General features: G+C 36.2%; 2 protein-coding genes across 2 annotated transcripts; one reads left to right on the forward strand and one right to left on the reverse strand.

Annotated features, from left to right (window-relative positions):
- Nucleotides 1-3122: 3122 nt before the first annotated feature.
- LOC128243591 (aspartate aminotransferase, mitochondrial-like) lies at nt 3123-15592 on the reverse strand. The gene is made up of 11 exons (XM_052961453.1): nt 15469-15592; nt 14215-14371; nt 13232-13360; nt 12790-12849; nt 11255-11328; nt 10297-10384; nt 9739-9807; nt 8655-8841; nt 8158-8323; nt 6052-6202; nt 3123-5125 (listed from the first exon to the last, which is right to left on the reverse strand). Exons 1-11 carry the CDS (start codon nt 15555-15557, stop codon nt 5003-5005), a joined length of 1293 nt encoding a protein of 430 aa, XP_052817413.1. The 5' UTR covers nt 15558-15592; the 3' UTR covers nt 3123-5002.
- A 1476-nt stretch (nt 15593-17068) lies between these two features.
- On the forward strand, nt 17069-19202 carry LOC128243897 (glucose dehydrogenase [FAD, quinone]-like). The gene has a single exon (XM_052961901.1). It carries the CDS (start codon nt 17076-17078, stop codon nt 18891-18893), a length of 1818 nt encoding a protein of 605 aa, XP_052817861.1. The 5' UTR covers nt 17069-17075; the 3' UTR covers nt 18894-19202.
- The last annotated feature ends 3472 nt before the right edge of the window (nt 19203-22674 follow it).

A 22674-nucleotide genomic window follows, 5' to 3' on the forward strand; every position in this document is an offset into this window, starting at 1 on the left:
TATACAAGGTTTTCGCTTGGAATGGATATCACATATTAGGAAACGTATATTTATTCTTCGTTCTAAAAACACGTACGGTAATAATGAAAAAATCTCTCCAACAACGGGAAATTAAGTTTTCAACTCTGTACATGTGGAAATCTTTAAAACTTTTGTTTTCAATTCCGATTAACATTTTTCTGAACTCAATCGACATGTTAAGCCTCTATGAGGTTTTAAAGCTGCACTCTCACAGATACACATTTTACATTTTGTGTGTGTTGGAAAGAGCAAATTTATGCGTAAATTTCTGCCAACTAATGATAAAAGAATGCTGACAAAAGAGCAGATCGCAGATTTGCATATTTCCTTTCGAAAATTAATGTTTTATGGCTTAAACCGTAACTAATGGTTTAAGAAAAATGCATAAAACATTATTTTTTTAACTTAAATAAATCAATCTACAATCTATTTTTTGTCAGCAGTCTTATATAACTGGTTTCCGTGGATTTTCGCAAGACAAAAAATAAAATAAGTCACAATGTTCAATCTGTGAACAGATCTCAATTGTATGAAAAACTGCCGTTTTTTCTTAATGCAATAAAACATCAATCATCGAAAGTAAAAATGAAAAACTACGATCTGTTATTTTGTCAGCAGTCTTGTATATTAGTTTCAAGACATTTATGCAAAAAATGGATATATTCGAAGACAAAAAATAAAAGTTGTCAAAACGGTCAGTCTGTGAGAGTGCAGCTTTAAAGGCTTGTCACAGCCTACCGATGTACCCCACAAGGACTAAACTGGAGCATAAAATTAACAACGGCCAGGAAATCGTCGAGAAATTACTTGAAAAACCACAACTTGTCGTAGCAATATGGATGTTACATCATGTAGTATCGGCGTAAGAACCGATGTGTCATCCTGTTATGCCGAAGCGACGCCGTTGTTCTACCGATGTGTCACCGCTGATATACCGAAGCGACGCCGTTGTCCTACCGATGTGTCACCGCTGATATACCGACGCGACGCCGTTGTCCTACCGATGTGTCACCGCTGATATACCGACGCGACGCCGTTGTCCTACCGATGTGTCACCGCTGATATCCCGAAGCGACGCCGTTGTCCTACCGATGTGTCACCGCTGATATACCGACGCGACGCCGTTGTCCTACCGATGTGTCACCGCTGATATACCGAAGCGACGCCGTTGTTCTACCGATGTGTCACCGCTGATATACCGACGCGACGCCGTTGTTCTACCGATGTGTCACCGCTGATATACCGAAGCGACGCCGTTGTTCTACCGATGTGTCACCGCTGATATACCGACTCGACGCCGTTGTTCTACCGATGTGTCACCGCTGATATACCGACGCGACGCCGTTGTTCTACCGATGTGTCACCGCTGATATACCGACGCGACGCCGTTGTTCTACCGATGTGTCACCGCTGATATACCGACGCGACGCCGTTGTCCTACCGATGTGTCACCGCTGATATACCGACGCGACGCCGTTGTCCTACCGATGTGTCACCGCTGATATACCGACGCGACGCCGTTGTCCTACCGATGTGTCACCGCTGATATACCGAAGCGACGCCGCTGATATACCGAAGCGACGCCGTTGTTCTACCGCTGATATACCGACGCGACGCCGTTGTTCTACCGATGTGTCACCGCTGATATACCGAAGCGACGCCGTTGTTCTACCGATGTGCCGCTGTTCGGACTGATACCGTGTTTTCGATGTACGGTTTAAGTATGGTTGAGTACGATATCACATCGCTATAAAGAACGGTACTACACCGGAGTACATCTACAGGAGTACAGTATCACATCCAGGGTGAATAATCACGTGACTTCAAAAGGTTCTCACATGGGCCAACGCGGGTCACAACCGAAGTACACAAACAAGTAAGTGACGTCAGTGGTGACGTTAATTTCTAAATAATTGTTTAACAGAAACGATATGAAAATATTTCTTAGCCCATAACATATTATGCTATTTTCTGCTTCTACTCGCGTGATTGATTTAGATTTGCTTAAATTTAATGATGCATTCCTTGACGGACTTTCAACTTGACGGTATTTTGTAGAACGATGCAACGCTGATATTTTTGCCATGGATTACATCATTAAAATACACACTGACATCTGTACCCGTACGATCGGTGGAATGACCGAAAACCCGTACAGTACACAGTGAGGCCATCGGAGAGCCGGCAATCCAATACGGGGCGCTACCGACGCCAATAAGGTCAAACTGGAGAACTGTCGTTGTAGTCACGTTGCTGGCTCCGGCAACGCAACGGCAGAAATTTCTGAGCATATTCAAATATTGATATCGATTGTGATACTATAGCGCCGCCCCCATGCTAGTAAAGATTCCCGAAAATCGCAAAAATTATGCTCCGGCGAGTCAAATCGGTTAGATGTGACGGACCCTTAACATTTAATGTAATGTTCAAAAGGTATCTCAATGTCAAAGGTAACTCAAGGTCAAAGGTAACTCAAGGTCAAAGGTAACTCAAGGTCAAAGGTAACTCAATTTTCACAACCGCTAAGAAAAAATGGTTATTTTTTAAAAGAAAATGTCAGAAGCTATGAGTAATAACTTGATCAATTGGCGCTGTCTGCTCTTGACCATGATATAACACCTTTCTTTGACTAAACTTTAGGTGCTCTTTTTAATAATGCAATAAATACTGATCAACTCTCTTGTTTTCTTCAACTCCAAGGTTCATGAAAATGGGCTCTTTGGGGAAAACAAGATTTTCCCTGACCTATGACTCATACGATCTTACTAACATATTTCATAGAGTTTCATTTTGACCAAGTTTCATAAAGATCAGGTGAAAAATAGTGCTACTAGTGTTAACAAGCAAAAAGTTGATACCACTTAATCAAGTTTGACCGATCACAATCTCTTTTGCTCAGGTGAGCTAACAACAGCGCTATTTGGAGCAATTTTATTCGAAATGCCCATGTAGGACACCATTTTCGAAATGTTTAGAAGTATATTTCATTCAGAACTGAACAGAACTGCAGAGGTATACAGTGTGTATGAGTATGTTAAACAAACTGTTATTATTTAATTTAATTATTCAATTCCGTTTACTACCGCATTGAAAAACAATACTAATGTTTTTGTGTGTTTTATTAATTAAACAATAATTCATTATATGTTTGTGTAGACTGATTTCAATTAAAAAATCAGCTGAAATATTCACATCAACAGCAACAATTATGTGGATAAAAAGCACCAAACAAATTGAAAATATTATGTTTAAGCCACAAGCACTTCAATGCAACTAAAAACTAATGTATTTGTGTTTTCATTATTTAATCAATAATTTATTTGTGTAGATTAAATTTCAATTACGAAATTTTTTAGCTGAAATATTCACAAATCAACATTAACAATTATGGCTATGAAAAGCACCACATAGATTTATAATATTCTTATGTTCAAGCCACAAGCACTTAAATGCTACTTAAAACTTAAAATAGTTTGAGAATTCTTAACAGAAGATTACACTCACCTCATACAATAAGAACAAGGTTCAAATAAAAATAAGAGTTTAACTCAGTGGTAAAAATCAACAAGAAACAACAAACTGATCGAAGTAGAGCTTGCCTCTCAAAGGCAGTCAAAACCTTTTACAAAGTACATATATGATATCGGCCCACATTGCAATGTTGTAACTATCTTAGAGTTAGAGCAAAGTTGTACTGTTTTGTAAGCTAATATGCTAATACAAGTAACACAGCTACATAGTCAGTTGATATTAAATTAATGGGACATAACTCTGATTAAAGGTTTAAGTAAGGCATAGCGCATTTCATATTACACACTATATTACACACTGAAAGACGTAATCTAATGTCAGTAAAACGACAAGGCCTACTTCATAATACGTAGTCTTCTCAAAAGTAGGTTTTGTCATAAAAAAACAAGCCATTTACAATGAGATTTCAAAGCAAATCAGTTTACCCTAGGAAAACCATATGACATATCAACAATGACAAACTGAAAGTGTATTACACTCAAATCATAAGATATTACTAGCGTCCTTGTAACAAATATCTGCTTTAATTGGATTAAAAAAGCATGAAACACATTTCAATATTACAGGTTACTCAAGAAAGATGCCATTTCTGATCCTTTTTCAACTCAGAGTATCGTACATATCCTAATAGATGCTATGACATTTAGACACCTGTGTGTTATATTACATATGAAAAGAGATGGTACACATGAACCATTTAGGTATAGGATTATATTTATGTACCAGCATGTGCGGTGTAATAAAAGCTTAATATCATAAATGTTTCAATTAATATTTCTAGAGACCATTCCAGGAGATTTTGACATTTTTGTTCAGAATTTCAGAAATTTATAAATTAGACCATTGCATTTTCTTCAATTACATGTATCACCACTGATTTTTTAAATCATTTTGAAGTTCATAGTCAGATTAAGAATTGTTATAATATCCAAGTAAAAAAAAAATACCAGTGCCCATGAAAAAAAATCAACCCGTGCACCTATTAGGGCATGTACGTGTTATAAGGATATATTATACAATAAATTAACAAAAACCACTTCAGCAATTTGTGTGTGTGTAATTACAGTATATAGAAGTAAAAAAAAAATGTAAATGTACACATAAATTCATCAAATATAAGTGCAGGCAAGTGAGTGGGACTCTGCTAATTCTAATTCTACCTTTTAACCCCATGTCTTTGACAATTCAAGTTTGTTAAGATAATATTAAAGAAGTAGTTTTCACAGATGATGCATCAAATCTATGGTGGTCAGGTATGTGTAAAACTTTGGTGTTTCCTAGGTGACAAAAGTTATTTCAACAGCGCTAACAATGTGTCTTAAACAATCTAATCCATCAATTTCATTTTGAAAAAGTATGCGTAAAACCAACACATCTTCTTGGTGACAAAGTCGTTTCAATACTGATGCACAGGGATCTATGGTGATAGTGTTTATGAAATTCATTGCGTCTACTTGGTGACCTCATGCATGGCCTTGGCCAGGTAGTCAACATTACTGGAGGAGAGTCCAGCAACGGAAATACGGCCGTCCTTTGTCAGATACACAGAAAACTCCTTTGTCAGTCTCTCAACCTGAAAGATAATGTTAATGTTGAACATTTACTAACACAATTTTATTCGGCTACTTTAAAGGGACTAGACACCAGATGATTCCAATGCAAGTAAGAAAGAAAATTGTCAAAAACTTAAATAAAGCTGATATTATTGTGTACAACGCATTGAGTCTTATATAATGATGTAATGTATCATATCGCTGACCACACATGTATATTTCACAGTTTTTGCTATTTTTTCCAATTTGAAATCAAAAGCTATGACAGCAACAATATATTCTTTTAATCATGTCAAAAAATGTATCATTGACCTCAAATATGCTTGAATTGATAAGGCAAGGCTTGTATTGAGGAAATATTGTATTTGCCAATTTTGGGACCATATGGTGTCTTGTCCCTTTAAACTTACAAATTTCTCCATGTTTGTCTTTTCTAACATTCATTACAACATGTTGCATAAGTCATTGAAATAATCTTGCAATCTTTGAACTCAAGGATCAGTGATGTTAACACAGTAGATATGTTTGTACATCAGTACATGAACATAAAACAATATGACTTGCCCATAAGACACACTAATTACTGCTGGACTATTCACATTGATTTGTCAGTGGGTTGTACAAGTTATGGACATTTACAATAAAAGAGATATTAAGAAACACTACTTGTATGGGTCTCAGCCTGAACAGACTTTTTGAGCACGACATCATCCAGGTATGTGTAGGGTTTGACATCATTCAGGTATAGGTAAACATACACGCTTAGAATGAGGAGGAAAGTATTTTATACCAGTATCAGCGAGCCTTTTAGTACCAGGTTGAAGTGAAATTTCACGAAAGATTTTTAAACTTGTCTGCAACTTTCACACATACACATACACATAGTGTTTCCAAGCCTCTGTAAGAAAATGGAAACTACATGTATGAGTAAAAAATGTACATGTACCTGATCAGGTTTCAGGCCAGTGAAGCAGAACATGCCGATCTGCTCTGTGATGTGTTGCCAGTTGCGGCTGGAGCCCTCCCGTTTCAGACCATCCTGTAGACGATCCCTCATCGTGATGATGCGATCTGCCATTGCCTTAACCTCTGTTAACCTGATAAAAGAGACAAACCATTAGGACTTAAGAAAAACATTGGCCTTATACTGACTGACCCTGAAGGAATTGTTGAAACCATTGAGTGGTAAAAGTATTACAGATTACAAACACAAAATGTTGACATACACACAAACAATGAGGCAACTATATGCCTAGAAAGAAAACCTGAGACCTCACAAACCTTAAATAATCTTACTCACTGAAAGATCTCACTCTGACCTGTCTACAAATACAGTGTAAAAGATCTAGATTTACAAAGTTGCATTTTATAGCCTAGCCAATTATATAAGAAGTTATGTACAACTGATAGTGTGCCTTCATTTTGAGTTAATTCCTATTTTAAAACGGATTATAGGCAGAATCAACATTGATTTATTTAAGATATAAAAATGGCAGAGGCATGATTTAAATCTAAAATGCAGAGATTCATTTGTTCTTTCTAAGTTGTCCGCTCCACCTAAAGAGGTACTCAGGCTTGTGTGTAAAGAAGAAGCTAAGTTTTTAATATCAATTCTCTAGAGACAATTTTGAATTTCTAGCGTTATATTGCCTCATCTTACTCCATTGCCGTTATCCAATGAACATAAATAGGCCTAGTAGAAAAATGACCTCTTTCAGCTAAATCTCATATCCTAATGTGGAGAGCTAATAGTAGGATATGACTTTAGATTTCAGATTGCTTTGACATTGTATTTGTGTGATATTGCTATAAAGTTATTTTTGAAGTAAAAACTATCATTTGGGATAGGAACAAATTTTAATAACAATTATTGGGAGATTGAAAAGTCATAATTGATTAATAATTAAATATTCTCAGTGACATACAAAACACCTTATTTCTTAATACTTGTGTTTGTATTTTCAATGAAGTTTTCTGATAAGTCTGTTTTATTACTTTCATTTATTCAGCCTGTATTATTTACATTAATTACCAATTGAAATATCTTAAACGGAGTATAAGTTTTGTTGAAAACTTGCATGTTTTAAACAGGAAGTAAATTTATGTCACTGTTTGTTAAGTATCTTCCTTATTTGAAAAGATTTCATCAAAAAGCCACAATACATTGTTCATGGGACAGTTTGAAAGCAGTTTGACCCAAAAACATATTTATGCTGTCAAAAGCCTAAAATTGCAGTAGAAAGCAAAATGATTTTGAACAAAACGCTGATACATAATCTTCCTCCTTTGTGAGATTTGTTCAACTTCATTAACACAAAGGAGCACGTAACAAAGATATATGATTGACCCTTGCAAAAGATTGTACCTTAAATATTTGGCATTCCCCGCCAACTCATATTTAACAAAAGCTCCGCAGAGCATACGCCAGTCTGTGTTTCGCCCCCAAAAAAACAAGGGGCATAACTCTACAATTATAAGAGCAAGAGTTATGGGCCTTGCTGTACATGTGTGTATTCTCTCTGGCAACATGTGTACCAAGTTTCAGTTGAAAATCTTGAACAGTTTTTGAGTCATGGTTAAGTTTCAAGTGCCAAGTTTTTGCACAATGCCATTGTCGCCAAAGACAACAACACCAAGGCTATGACATTTCCTCCACTATTTGTCTTCCAAATAGAGACAAGACTATAACAATGAACATAAAATTAGTTTGCACATAATAATTGTAAAACACCATACAGGTATACTGAAAATAAACCAGTTGACCACCATTGTTTTGGATTTTAATTTACATTGTTCATAAAAAGGCCAATAAAATAATAACATAACTCTACTATTATTAAAGCAAGAGTTATGGGCCTTGCTGTACATGTGCATACTGTCTTTGGCAACATGGCAACATTTATACCAAGTTTCAGTTGAATATCTTGAACATTTTTAATATTAAGGCTAAGGATAAAAAAAAATGCACAACACCAGGGCTATCACAACTCTTTGGAAAAACAAACAAGCTAACAAGAAAACAGAGAAGGAAACATTCATACTAAATGCATACCAGAGGCTTCTAAGGTCTGGAGTATTGAGGACCTTGGATACGATGTGGGCACCATGAATGGGTGGGTTGGAGTACAGTGGGCGGATCAGGATCTTAATCTGGGACAAGACTCGAGCCTGTTCATCCTTGTCTGCACACACGATCGTGAATGCTCCAGCCCTCTCACCTGAAGAGATATATTTTGATAATAATCAGGCTGTTCATGCTTACAAGCATTGAATTTCAGTGCAATATATGAGTTCTTAATTTTGAAGATTAACTTTACAGCAGTCTTACAATATTCATTGTTAAATCTTGAAGAATTCTCACTTTCCATACATGTAATTGATTGATGTCAATTTATTTTTCAAGTTGAACAATTTCGGCCAAAAAAGGACTTCGCAATCATTTTGTTTGATTGGAATTCTGGGGTAAAAAAGTTTGTCCTATACACAGTGATTTATATAAATAAATAAAAGTCCTAAATTTAGAACAAAATACTTAAAAACCAGCATTACCATACAATCCCATATTCTTGGCAAACGACTGTGCTAGGCAAGGTTTATGACCATCCTTGATAAACTGACGCAGGGCAAAGGCGTCCTGGTTGATGTCTCCGCTGGCGAATCCCTGGTATGCCATGTCAAAGTACGGGTAGAGACGGCGATCCTTTATCACCTTGCTCATCTCTTTCCACTGCTCCGGCTAAATAATGGGGGGAGAATGAGGATCAGATATGCATTGTCATAAGTGTCATGAATACATATTTACCACCAAGTACAAACTACATATTAAAGCTGCACTCTCACAGATTGAATGTTTGACAACTTTTTTATTTTTTGTCTTGGAATTAGCAATTTTTTGCGAAAATATCTGCAAACCAGTGATGAAAGACAGTAGATAATAGATCAGAGGGCAGATTTTCATATTTCTGCTCCAAAATTAATGTTTTTTGTGCATTTTTCTTAAACTGTTAGTACGGTTTAAGCCATAAAACATCAAATTTGAAATGCAAATATGAAAATCTGCGACAAGATATTTTTTGTTATCAGTCTTTCATCACTGGTTTGCAGATATTTACGCAAATTTTTTCTAATTCCATGACAAAAAATAAAAAAGTTGGAAAAATGGTAAATCTGTGAGAGTGCAGCTTTAAATACCATTTACGGCATTTACCCAGAAATATTACCATGGAGATACATGTACAAATAAATTTCCAATCTTCATTTCATGTCTCAGGGAATAGTGTTTTTTTCAATTTTCAGTGTATCATAGCAGTTATTAAGTGTGATGATTATTGAAAAAAATTGATCTTCACTTCAACATTCTTAACAAGTTTTTGTTGAAACCCCAGTGGCTCGTTATCCCAGGGACTGGCCAAAATACTTCTAGCCATGCGAATATCAAGCCAAGCATGAATGCTAACACAGAGTAAAACAAAGTCAGTTTTTTACATCCAGTTCCAAGCTAACGAGGAAATGGAGCTAAGCGATATCGAGCCAACGGTTTTTGATTGTATTATAAAAGACCCACTGTAAACTATATTCACAAAGCACTTGGTTATTTGAATGCTTAAGACAAAAACCTACAAATCACACATACCTTGGGGTCCACACCAGTGGGATTGTGTGCACAGGCATGTAACAAAATGATGGAACCTTCCGGGATTTTCTGAAATGAAATTTGAATTAACTTTATGATTTTACACGGAAGATGTTTTGTCTTGTCAATGTTGTTTAAAAGCTCCAATGCAGTTGGTTTATACAAGTAGTTTGAAATTTACCAAGCTGGAGTTCAGCTAGAATTCTGATTCTAAGATGTCTCCTGTCAGGAGCACCCATCATATTTCTATTAAAGGTCACCATAATTATGACCTTTGACCTCCTGGCCCCTAAATTAAAAGGGGTCATGCACTGACAATAACCAACGAGCAAGTTTAAAGTCTCTACAACTAGGCATTCAATAGTTATTGATCGGAAACAAGGAAAGTGTGACGGACGAAGATGCTGGCCAAAGTATTCGCTATGTGTGTTTCATGATTCCCGGGTGACACAAAATTCTATTTATGGTATCAAAAGCATGGAAATTTTGTTATTTTTTTGTTTATTTTGCAACTACTAACCGCAGATAGACCATTTAATTCAATAGCCTATCGCTTACACTGATATCTTCCATGGCTCCCTTGAAGTCAAACCCACAGGTGGCCGGGTCGTAGTATCTGTAGGACTTTGTTGTCAAACCAGAGTCCCTGAAGTATATTGATAAACTAACATGGTTTGTACAGTAGTGCACATCATTTTTATCCAAAGCAGGTATAATTATGTTGTTCAATTTGATTTTTTTGGTTAAATGTGCATGTAGTTTAATTTAAAAGAGAGCCAGAGGTCTGTTTGACTTTAATGCGTAAGGCCTAAAAAATTAAAACGGTATTTGGTTAGGGTTACACTCTTTTCAAAACAGGCAGGCTTTTTTTTTTATTAGGCTTTTAGTAAGAATGTTATTGTCTTCATTTGAGAATTACCGGTAAGTTAAAATAATCTTTATAAATCTTTAACAGTTTGAAACTACAGATTAAAACACAGAATATATTTGTTTTTAACTGACTATAAAAATGGTAGGGTCGGTGCCTATTTCATTGGTAGAGTCGGGTAACCTAAACCAAATGTATATTTTAAGGCCTAATAACAAATGTACAAACTGTTTCTTAAAGTTTTTAAATGTTAAAAAGACTTGGACCACTTTTGAAATTGTTTCCAAAGTCATTTATATTCATTTCAAGATTTTTTATGCAAATGTCCAAGCAGAAAATCGTTACAACTGTAACATAGTCTGAAGCCAGAAACTTCCAATCTTTAATTTTTATTTTAGGATTAATCTTGAACTCAGAATCCCTGTGGGAGAAGTACTCTCCGCAAACTGCAATATAGTCAAAATTGTAAAAAAGCCTACTCAATGGCATACAACCCTTAAACAAAATGGCGGTAGGTCAGGTGTAATGAGTTCCAAGTATCAGAATGATAACTCATGTGACTGTGTGAGAAACTTGTTCCACAAACAAGTAGAGTGACTCGATATGCTCGCCTTCAAACATCAAGCAAAAACATCATTATACACATACTTGAAGATGGGTCCGTGGTTTCCCCATGTAGGGGCTGGAAAGTAGATTTCTTTACTGGCTTGATAATGTCGTGCCTGAAACACAAACACCGGTTCATTCTTGTCATGTTATCTGTTGGAACGCAATCCAGAATGCAAAACATTCAACACAAACTTATCAATGTTGTAAAGATGACTTTACTGCCATATGAGTTTTCAGAGAGCTACAATATGTACAGTATGATAATAGACAGCTGAACACCGCTATTCTGAACACCGTTTACCGAAATTATCGCTATTTCGAAATTATTTTTCGGTCCCGATTTTACTCCTTCTTTGTTTAACTAAATTTTTGGTCTTTATTTCGAAATCGCTATTCCGAAATAATCGCTATTCCGAAATAATCGCTATTCTGAAGTAAATATTACAGTCCTGAGTTGGTTTTTAAGTTTTTCACACCATACTGCGAATGCACTTGGGCATCGGCTTGATGTGACAATGGAGCACAATTAGCACTTGTTAAAGAATGACATTGAGCATGCGTATGTTACAAACATCGATGTCAGAAAATGAGCGATTCATTTAGGTGATGTAGTGTGTATATAATTGCTGGTTAACACAATCTGAATATCATTTGAAAATGTCTAACTCATCTGAATTGATCACCGATTTGCTCATTCAACCTGCTACCGAACAATCAGAATGCAAACATGTGCTCTCATTGTGTTTTAAATGTTTTATGTTGTTTTAATAAAGAATTATAATAAAGAATCATTTGTCAATTATTGAACACTAAATCAACAAATATTTTTGTATACGAATTGGTAACGTGTAACCGACATTGCAATCTTCACGACTTAGTATTTCACATCATCTATAATTCACGAACGCTGTTTTTTGCGGAAAATTGTTAATCCGAAACACCGTTATTCCGAAGTTATTTGTTGGGTCCCTACGATTTCGGATTAATGGTGTTCAACTGTATACATATATCAGTCACATGTTTTCATGTCATCTTAAACAGGACAGTTAATCCCATGGCATCCCGAACATAATTACAATAAAGGCAAAAGTTGTCTAACCATCCTTCATGCCATGGTTAAAACATGATAGAAGTTCTATAAAACAGCTTTACAATTCAACATTCAAAGCTTATGCAGCTACAATAACTTTGCCATATGTTAACTAACACAATGGTCGAGTTAACGTAAGTTGTCTTACCCAACACCTTGTCAAGCTACCATATGTGCAGTCATCGAAATTAGACTTTTGGATGAACAAGCCCGAATTCTTATGCTATTGCTTGGCATCAATTTTTTAAACAAGCCCTGCTATATAGAATTCAGAATTTGAGCAAGCACGGAAGACATTTTACCAGTGTAGGGCTTGCGGGCTTGTGTTAATTTCGACCACTGTATGTGGGTTTAATTTTATTCTCTCAACATAATCCCAAAACTATTTTTAGTCAGGTGAAAGCTTGTGTTCATCTTGGTTCAATGCTTAAGGTTTCAAATACCAAATTAAAAGCAATAGGTTTCATACTGCATAAAAGCTTACCAGGAAAGCTGCTCCGATTCTGAGAGAGCCTGTGCCTGAAACACCTTGGGTCGTTGCATTCTGAAAACAAAGGTAAAGAATTTGTAAGGTATTGATAGAGGGGAAAACTTTTCCACTTATCTTTGGAAAAGGGTGAAGATACAGTCACAGCTGCAGCCTTTTGCTAACTTTAACTTTAAAAAATCTTTTGGATGAAAATCTAGAAATAAATTTATATTGGCTGTATTGTCCATATAAACATATTCCTACAGTTAAAATGTTTCATGAACTGTTTAAGTGATGCACTGCAAAAATAAAACTGCTTGAAAGGAAATTATATAGCATTTAAAACTACTTGACTTTAAAGAGGGAAATTACAGCAGTTTGCTGGGAAATGACACAATGCCCTCTTAAATCTACAAAAAAACCCAAAGGGGTACATGTAATTCAAATTTCCACTTACCAGCCCATCCTTGACAAGCTGGCTATCTTCCCCAAAGGCGAGTCTTGCGGATGCCTGTCCGAATGCTGGGAAGCCGGTGATCGGAGCATACTCATGGTCTAGGTTTTCTTCCAGCATCTGACGCTCAGCCTTTAATATGTACAGGGCTATTTTAATAACATTATGCCTCATTTACAAGAAAGTAAGACTGTTCTCAAGTGACCAGGCCTTTGAAACTTCCTTCGGATGGCCACATAAGAAAGTCCTTAGTCTATGCATGGAAAAAATAGTTATATTTCGAAACTAAGGGAAAGATGATCTCAATCTAATTATACTCTACATATTCATTCTTTTTTTAACAAATTTAAACTGTTGTACAAGCAAGCAACTAATTATGCATTTAATTCAAATTGATCACATATTTGATAGACATACTTTATCCATAAGTTAACAAAGGACAGACAATTGCAAACAGTGAATCATAACATAGATATTGCAACTGCAGAAAAATCTGAAAAATTACCATGCAAACAATTTTATTGCAACATTAAAACCGATTCAATGAGCGCAATCCCAAATCTTAATTTTTTTTTTTTTTTATCATAATTTGTATTTTTTCTATGTTTCTAATTTTTTGAAAGGCAAACATTGAAAAGATCTTGGACTGCGCAAGTGAAAGAATAACTGTAACCTGCAGTATTTTGTTAGCCTGGTTTAAATTTAAGGAATATTTGTATAAATACACAAACTTAAAATAGACGTTCATAAATAAAAAAAACAAAGTCATGTGAGTAAGACATTCAAATGGAACTTTCATTGACAAGAATAATCTTTGATATGAGTTTAATTTCAAAATGTATTCACATGTTAAACCATATATAATATATGCATTTAAATTTGTGGAAGGGCAAAATTTGCTTTTGACCATAAGACCATACACAGAAAAAAACCCACGTACGTTATACTACTGATGAAAACAATCCTTTATAAAATCAAAAGCTAACCTTTTTGACACACTCCAGAATGAAGGGTTTACCATCATCTCCTCTGTAGGCTCCAACACCAAGATTGATCTTTTTAGGGTTGGAGTCTTTTTTGAAAGCTTCTGTTACACCTAAGATGGCATCTGGGGGTCCCATGGCAACATTTGCCCATACCGAGCTAGAGGATCAACAAAAATAACTTAAGTACAATAATTTATGTTCAGGAAATCTTATTTTTTAACACAATTGTGTGTCAGTAGTAATGGTGACACCATAAGTTAGTTAGTTCAAGTCCATTTCTCCACAATAAACCATCATTTGACCTACCAAAGACAAATGTTTCGTCTTTTCACAGGTATTTTAAAGATGTTGCCTTGATGTCTAGGCTGATGAATTTTAAGCTATTTTTTCAAACATTACAGCCATATCAAATTATTTGATGTTCAATAGGTTTTGGGATTCCTGTTGAAAAATAAACAATATAATGCACCAGTCAATTGTAACCACGGTCCCCCCAGGTCCGGGGAATAGCGGGGACTTTGACTTTCAGTCCAGCCAAGCCCAGGCAAAATCTCCTCACTGCAGTGACAAACTGTTGGTAAAAAAAACGCAAAATGCCCCCGCACCCCAGGGACCCTAGGTACGGCCCATTCCAAGCTATATTTGGTGCGAAGACAAAACCAACGCATTTACCCGGCACTGCGAGGCCACCTGGAAGGTAAAAACATGGCACTGTGGGGCCACCTGCAAGGGAAAAACATAGCCCATTTCCCTTGCTATCCCGGGCCTGTGAGGGGGGACCTGGTTACAATTGACTGGTGTATAATTTTATGATTTACAATATTGTGGAATATTTTTAACATCCTTTTACTGAAATTCCAACTACAGAATACTGGTACAAGTGTAAATCACATGCCTCAAACATTGTAATTGTATTCTGTATTCTTGGCTTTTGGAATGAGAAAATGATGTTTGATTCCGATGATGAACCAAATTGCAGTCGAAGTCTACCTTTAAAACAACTGAAAATGGTCCAGAATGGCCGTGGGTTTAAACCCTTAAGGCTTACTAAACATAATCTAATACAAAAACTTGAACTATTGCAAAATACTAGGTAATAAACTCTATAAGTGTTTTCAATTCAACATGAGCACGATCACTCGAAAGCCGGGTGATCGAAGATTGACTGCGAGGTTGTCCTTTGCATAGAACTACTATGATTAATAAATGGTATGATTTAAAGGTCCAAAGTCATTCAAGTAGTTTATAGTTTACCTGCATCGTGAATATGCCGCTGGCAAAGCATAGCTTTGCAGAGTTCTGTTCAACAAAGCGCGTGAGCCGAATTTCCTGACAGCAGCCATCTTCAAGGTCGAAAACGTAGAAGAGCATTCAAAGGGGAGTAATTATCTAAAAAAAAGACCTTGAGGTTATAAACAACTATATATTTATTGCATACACACAATCGTAACAACTCGGCCATCTCCGGCAAGCATCGAGACAGTCAATTCCTGTTGGATATTGGCCGAGGTGTTCCGATTGGCATAGACGAACAATGAAAATAATTGTCATTTTCCGGTAATGCAACTAATATTTAATAATTGTTTATCTTACTATGTAATGTTTGTTTCCTTTAAGGTACAAATTCAGGTACAAATCGAGTAGCCTACGTAAGAGGGGCGCAGTTGGGGCACAACAAATAGCACGTGCGTCACTCCCCCCAAAAAACGGAAACTTTCTTGGATGATATGCACACATATTGCAATTGTGAGAATAGATCTATGGAATATAAAATTAAAAGATTTTGGGATTCTTTTATGAATAAATACGTTTAGCTACACCTACATGTTATTACCCACACCATATCATGACTTTCAGGTTCTGGAGTTGCCCTCTTATGATTCCCTTTATATTCACGTGTCACAAACGAAATGCGGAAGCTTGACTGTGAGCATATGAACACTGTATGAACACCATATATGAAAAACGGCCGACATGGCAAACAAATTAGGGAATTACGTTAAACATGACCCCGCCGTGATCTATATGTCATGAGATATTGTTGAGACTATTCTCATGGTGCGGTAATGCATATGAATAATAAAAAGAAATCTACTATCATACTGAATCGGTATTTTGTGTGTGTGTGTGGGGGGGGGGGGGTCACGGGCAGTATGTCTAGGCTAGGTACTGGTCTCTGGCTGAAAGACCGCAATGGGGTACATTTTCATTAATTGACTGGTAAACATAAATCTTATCTATAAAAAGGCCCTTTTCACAAATAAGACATTCAGCCTGCACAATTCCATACCATAATTCAAACAATCTTGTAGGTGTAAGTCCATAAAACCTACGGGCTTAAAACAGAGGACAGTCGTTAAAGAGCCTATACACATTGGCTTAATGACGTCGATTTGCATGAAAAATGCACATTTCAATCAGAAGCGCTTATAAATGCATAAGATGCCGATCAATTACCTTACTATTCGTAGTTCGTGGTTTGTGAGCACCCTCTCCTCCCGGCTCCCGCATAAAATGTTTGGCGCTTGGGAGAGGAACATTCAATGCATAAGTTATTCAGGACTCTCTGTACATTGGTGTTTTCAGTAGGCTGTCGGGTTACATTTTCTGTTTAAGGTATTCGCTCACGTTTTTCTAACATGTACTTTTTTGTATGACGAACTAAAGTGTGGCAACTCATTAGTTGTAATACAAAGACCTCTCAGTAACCTCTCCTAAGTAGGTTAGATAATCATTTGATTGTCGCGTATGACCTTGGTATCTTTCTTAATACACAACTTCATATCTAGTTATTCAACTCTGTTTGACATATATAGGATCATACTATCTGCACAAATAACTAGAGCTATGGTTAGAGTTTAATGTTTGTATGTTTCAGAAGCATGGAGCTGCAGCAAACATTGAGCATATTAATCGCCATCTGTGCTATAATTTACTTCACATGGTTCCGAGGACCATCTATGCCATCTGTTGTCACCGAAACACTTGACAATGAATACGATTACATCGTGGTCGGTGCCGGATCAGCAGGTGCTGTCATTGCATCGAGGCTGTCGGAGGACGTCGGTTCACGCATTCTTCTGTTGGAGGCTGGAGGAGACTACACAACCAACGCCTCATACCACGTTCCTATCCAATTTTTCGACCTCCAGAAAACCAGTGCAGACTGGGAGTACTATACCGTGCCTCAAAAATATTCCCACCAAGGAATGGTAGAGGAACGTTCATACTGGCCTCGTGGAAGACTTCTTGGAGGTTCTAGCATTTTTAATTCCATGCAATACACGAGGGGAAGCCGCCATGATTACGATGAATGGGCAGATATGGGTTGCAACGGATGGAGTTACGAAGATGTTCTACCATACTTCTTAAAATCTGAAGACATGTTGATAGACGATTTAAAATCATCAAAGTATCACAACACTGGAGGTTACATTGGAGTCAGCACGGGTGGGGTCACCCCGATTGCCGACGTTTATCTGAAAGCGGGACAAGAAATGGGATACAAGCTTAACGACTACAATGGGGAAATACACCAGGGATGGAGCCCAATGCAGCTTACAATTCGCAACGGAGTGCGCAGCAGCACGTCTCTTGAGTTCCTCGGGAGGGCAAAGGGACGTCCAAATCTTCATGTTGGCATTCACAGTCTTGTGACAAAAATAGCGTTTGAAAACAAGCGTGCTACAGGAGTTTATGCAATTAGGAATGGGAGGAAATATTTCTTTAAAGCAAATAAAGAAGTCATTGTATCCGCAGGAGCGGTAAACTCTCCACAGCTGCTTATGCTTTCTGGCATAGGGCCAAGAGAACATCTAGAGGATCTTAATATTAAAGTTGAAGCTGATCTTCCAGTTGGCGAAAACCTCCAAGACCACATGTTGATCCATATGTTTTCACCCATTACAGAAGATATTGGTATTACACGTAATAAAATAGACAATTGGGTCACTGATCTCCGATACAAAATGTTTGGCACAGGGATAAAATCTATAGCTGGATTGGACGCAACCTCTTTCTTCTGTACTTACGATACTAAACAAAAGGATTGTGCCGCAGATATCCAGTTTATGATGTACAGTGGCTATATGGACGAAAACTATCTTTGCTTTAAAGATGATGTTGCTAATGCGTACCTAGCTCCAAAACCAAATTTGCCAGGGTTCTCAACAGTCATCAGTTTGCTGGATCCAAGGAGCGTTGGGACCATTCGATTGAAATCCGACGACCCATTTGAGTACCCTCTTATAGACCCAAAATACTTCTCAGATAACAGAGACGTCGACACTTACATTAAGGGTATCAGATTGTGGGAAAAATATCTTGCAACTCCTGCTATGAAGAAAATAGGAGCAACAGTGAATAAAATGAAATTGCCGTTTTGCAAACAGCACAAGTTCCAGTCTGACGACTATTGGGTATGCGTTGTACGTCATTTAGCGTACACGGTTTACCATCCGGCTGGCACGTGCAAAATGGGGCGTGTGGATGATCCTACTTCTGTTGTAGATCCACAACTCCGGGTAAAAGGTATTAAGGGTCTTCGTGTTGCAGACGCTTCGATAATGCCAAATGTAATTTCTGGAAACATTAACGCACCCGTTATTATGATAGGTGAAAAGGCGGCAGATTTGATCAGAGGAAAAGTAACTGTTGACCATCTGAAAAGGAAGCTGTAGACCTTTTATCCAGATTTAAATATTCTATCAGACATTAGTGTACTTGTTCTTAAAGTATATCATAAGTTAATTGAGTTGTTTAATACAGAATATGAATTGACTTTGAGTGAAAAGGATTCAGATTTGATTGAAGGAAAAGTCATTGTTATGCGAAAAGGAAGCTGCAGACCTTTTACTAAGTATATAGGTTGAAATATTTTATCAGACATTAGTGTACGTGTAATTAAAAATATGAGAAAAAGAAAAGTAAAATGTGTTGTTTTATACAGAAAATAAATTGACTTTGATACATCTAAGTGTGTTTTATACAAGGTTTTTTAGATTTAGATAAAGTATATAATATTCCATGTAATACTAGTGAGATGTTATATTCTTACTTTCACTTTTATTTCACTTTGTATCAAAGAGTCAGTCTACTTACTTAACCACTCCAATTGTCGATACTAGTTTAAGGGATAGAAATATGATAATACAAATATATACATGTAATGATATAATAAGATAAAATAAGTTAAGTAAGTACATAATGAGTGAATATAGTACATACTGTGTAAATATGTATGTAAACTCTTTTATCTATATAGTATTATAATCTCAAACACCGCTTAACAAAATTCAGACTAATATTTTAAATGGATATTTTGTTTTAATTTCGATTTAAAATATGGTTGCTATACATGTATGGATGTTTGTATTTGTTGCCATTATGTACAATATTCGGCCACACGGGTCGATGACCTTCTGGTTAATAAATGTTCTAGGCTAACTAGTGAAAAAGAACTGTTTGTCGGCCGCAGAGGTCTGTGACCTTGTTAATCAATGTTTTGTCCTGCTCTTCAACAATTAGTATGAACGGAATGCATACGTTGCTTTTTAGAACACAACATTCAAATTGACTGGGGTTTTATCATCTGTAATATGATGAGAAATGCCGTGATAGTTTCAACCGTTTTCTTATTACCACGCGTTTTCAGTAACGTCTTGAGATGTGTATGTACATGTCATTGTTAATTGTCGCTTCAAACGTTTCAGTTGTTACTTCTCTTTTTTGACCATCACCAATTCTCAGATTGTGAACAACATGTGTTATGCCTAACTCTCTTCTATTGTATTGCCAGCTTAGTGACGTACATTTCGTTTCTTCCCAAGTGGTAAGCCATCTTTGAAAACTCGGGCCAGTTTCAATTACGGATTTTAGTCGTAACTCTGAAAATCTTAAATCTATAGTAATATCATAGATCGCATCAAATTATTATTATTGGTTTCCTCTACTGTGTTTTCATCTTTAAAATTGGCTAAAATTAATTTCCGTAGCGTCTGGAACATTCCAGGTTTAAGGTGCTAACCGTGGAGTTGTTCGTCGGAACCTCATTCTTCTCAGCCTGTATCGATTGACAAACTTAATTAATTATAAATTTTCAATTGAAAGCTTTATGTGTAAAATAATATAATTTGCAATTACCTTTATATGAGTATAATTTATGCTACCAATTATTTATGATAACAGCTAATTATGGAATTTGAAGAATAAATCAAAGCGCTTAGAGCGTGATGATTAATTGAAAGAAGCATGTCACTCACTATCAGATCTTGAAATGATAGATCATTATCGTTTAAAGGAGACGTCTTTTTTTTCTTCAAAAAAATCCCACAACATAAACAGAAGGGAGGTCACTCTTAAACAGTTGAACGTTTATCATTTGATAATAGCTAGGGACATCAATCTTACTACTCGGTTACTGTTCAGCTGGGATTCGAACAGGTAAAAAGACACCTGTTTTTGAACAGGGTTGTTTTCAACCCTGTTCAGTGTAGCCGACAAACTCGACACTCACAACAGAAATTCCTATTAATAGTAACAAATGTCGCCAGCCGATTTACCACCAAAAATATTATTTGAGTAAGTGCAGACTATATTAATTGCAAGCTATGTTTCAAATAACCGAGGTAGATTTGACAAAGCAAGAAGCAATCATAACGCAATATCTATTTAAATAATTTAATCTGTTGAACTTAGATAAAGATAACATTTAAGTAGTATCCCTGCACCAAAAGATGAATGAACTTCGAAACGTAAACAAAGAATTACTATCCACTCTAAGCGCATCATTCAATCACGTGACACAATGATGAAGCCAAGTGAATTTACAGTCGAAGAGAGATAATCCTGTAATGAGATAATGCAGTGGGTTAATCAGATTTCTCTGCCTTGCCTTTGTAAAGAAGAAGCGGGAAATCCAAGCTTGATTGATTGTCGTGCACATTTGAAGTCTACAGAGATGTTTGTTTTACTTGGTTTTAGAAAACTTGGAATCTGATGTTCTGATGGTTAGTATTGATTTGCATTTGTAATCTTTTGTATTTGTCTTGGGTTAGCAATGGATTGGAATGATCATTATTTCATTCAGCTTCATTCCTTTAGTTTTGTCATGTATTTTTACGACATCAGCAGATTTTGTATTTAAACCGAGAATGGCAGTTCCGCGATATTCTTTTAGCCTCTTTCCATATACTAATATATGTGGGTTTGGTTACTGATGATAACATGCATGGATAACAGAAGTCACCATGGGAGTACGAGGGAGTAGTAGTGTTTGATTCCATAAATCAGTAAGTTCCATGTCAATAGTTTGTTTTATGATGTACTGTGTTGTTGTTGTTGTTGTAATCGCTTGTATTATATGTGTGTTTTATATGCTTTTGCCATTAAATTTAATCGGCCACTGCACACGATTAAATCATACATGATATAAGATATAAGACTGTTTACGATGTTAACTTATAACATGTTATTATTCATTATCTTAAGGTTGTTTATATTTATATTTTCATGACGCTCCGCTATCATATCTACATTCGATAATGTTGAATATAGAAATATTGAAGAACACTGTGTTTGTTGTTTGAATTTTAACTGCTACATATGGTAACCTGGACATATAGACCCAACCTCGCTTAGGAATTACAAATGTATTCTCATCTTAAAACCTGGAATGACATAGAAAGCAACAATGGTCTCATTGATCTCAATTATCACACAGTTTCCCTGCTTAAAACATCACGTGATAGCCCACGTGGGAATAACAAACGTGCTAAAGTGCTGACGAGTTACCTGACGATATAGAAATAGAAGAGAGTTGCTGACCATATAGACAATGAAGGAAAAAAAGTTTGAAATTAAAGATTTTATGCTAACTTTATATGGTGTATATATATCTACAATTGTTTGAAATCAATTATTTATTTTTTCATCATTTTAATTAAGAAACCATTTCTCTTTAATCAAATATCTGTTTTATTTTCGAAGTTGTTTTGTGAATAACAAGGCAAACGTAGGCAAACTCTTTCTAATGAGTAAAGTTTGATTAGTATATATATACTCATATGTAACACCATATGATGGAGTTCTGCTCGGATTGGTTACGTTCTCCATCATTGTTTGCCTTCTTACACAGCGACATTAATTTTATTGTCAATAAAATATTAATTTTTCATTTACCATCATGCTTCAATAAACCTGGGGCGGCCCCTATGGTTGTAGATTCACTGTGCAACATATCAGCACCTTATTAATACACACATGATCGTAAATCATAATGGTGAAACCCCGTATAAAACCCTGTTCATACAGCGCTTTCAGCTTTTTGATAGTGTTTATCGTACCATACACTTAAAACATGCTTTTGCTGCATATAATGATTCATACAAACAAATACAAACATTTACATGTATGTACACACATTTTTATATACAAGTCTAATGCTTTTAGGTTTCATTTCTT

Source organism: Mya arenaria, chromosome 8 (assembly GCF_026914265.1).
Source record: "Mya arenaria isolate MELC-2E11 chromosome 8, ASM2691426v1".
Classification (NCBI taxonomy): domain Eukaryota; kingdom Metazoa; phylum Mollusca; class Bivalvia; order Myida; family Myidae; genus Mya; species Mya arenaria.

What these genes read in the sequence shown, in the direction of transcription:
- LOC128243591 (XM_052961453.1), bottom strand. Translation starts at nt 15,557, where the DNA reads ATGGCTGCTGTCAGGAAATTCGGCTCACGCGCTTTGTTGAACAGAACT. An exon ending in GCGGCATATTCACGATGCAG is followed by an intron (nt 14,372 to 15,468) that starts GTAAACTATAAA and finishes TTGATCCTCTAG; the next exon opens with CTCGGTATGGGCAAATGTTG. An exon ending in AGCTTGTCAAGGATGGGCTG is followed by an intron (nt 12,850 to 13,231) that starts GTAAGTGGAAAT and finishes CTTTGTTTTCAG; the next exon opens with AATGCAACGACCCAAGGTGT.
- LOC128243897 (XM_052961901.1), top strand. Translation starts at nt 17,076, where the DNA reads ATGTTTGTATGTTTCAGAAGCATGGAGCTGCAGCAAACATTGAGCATA.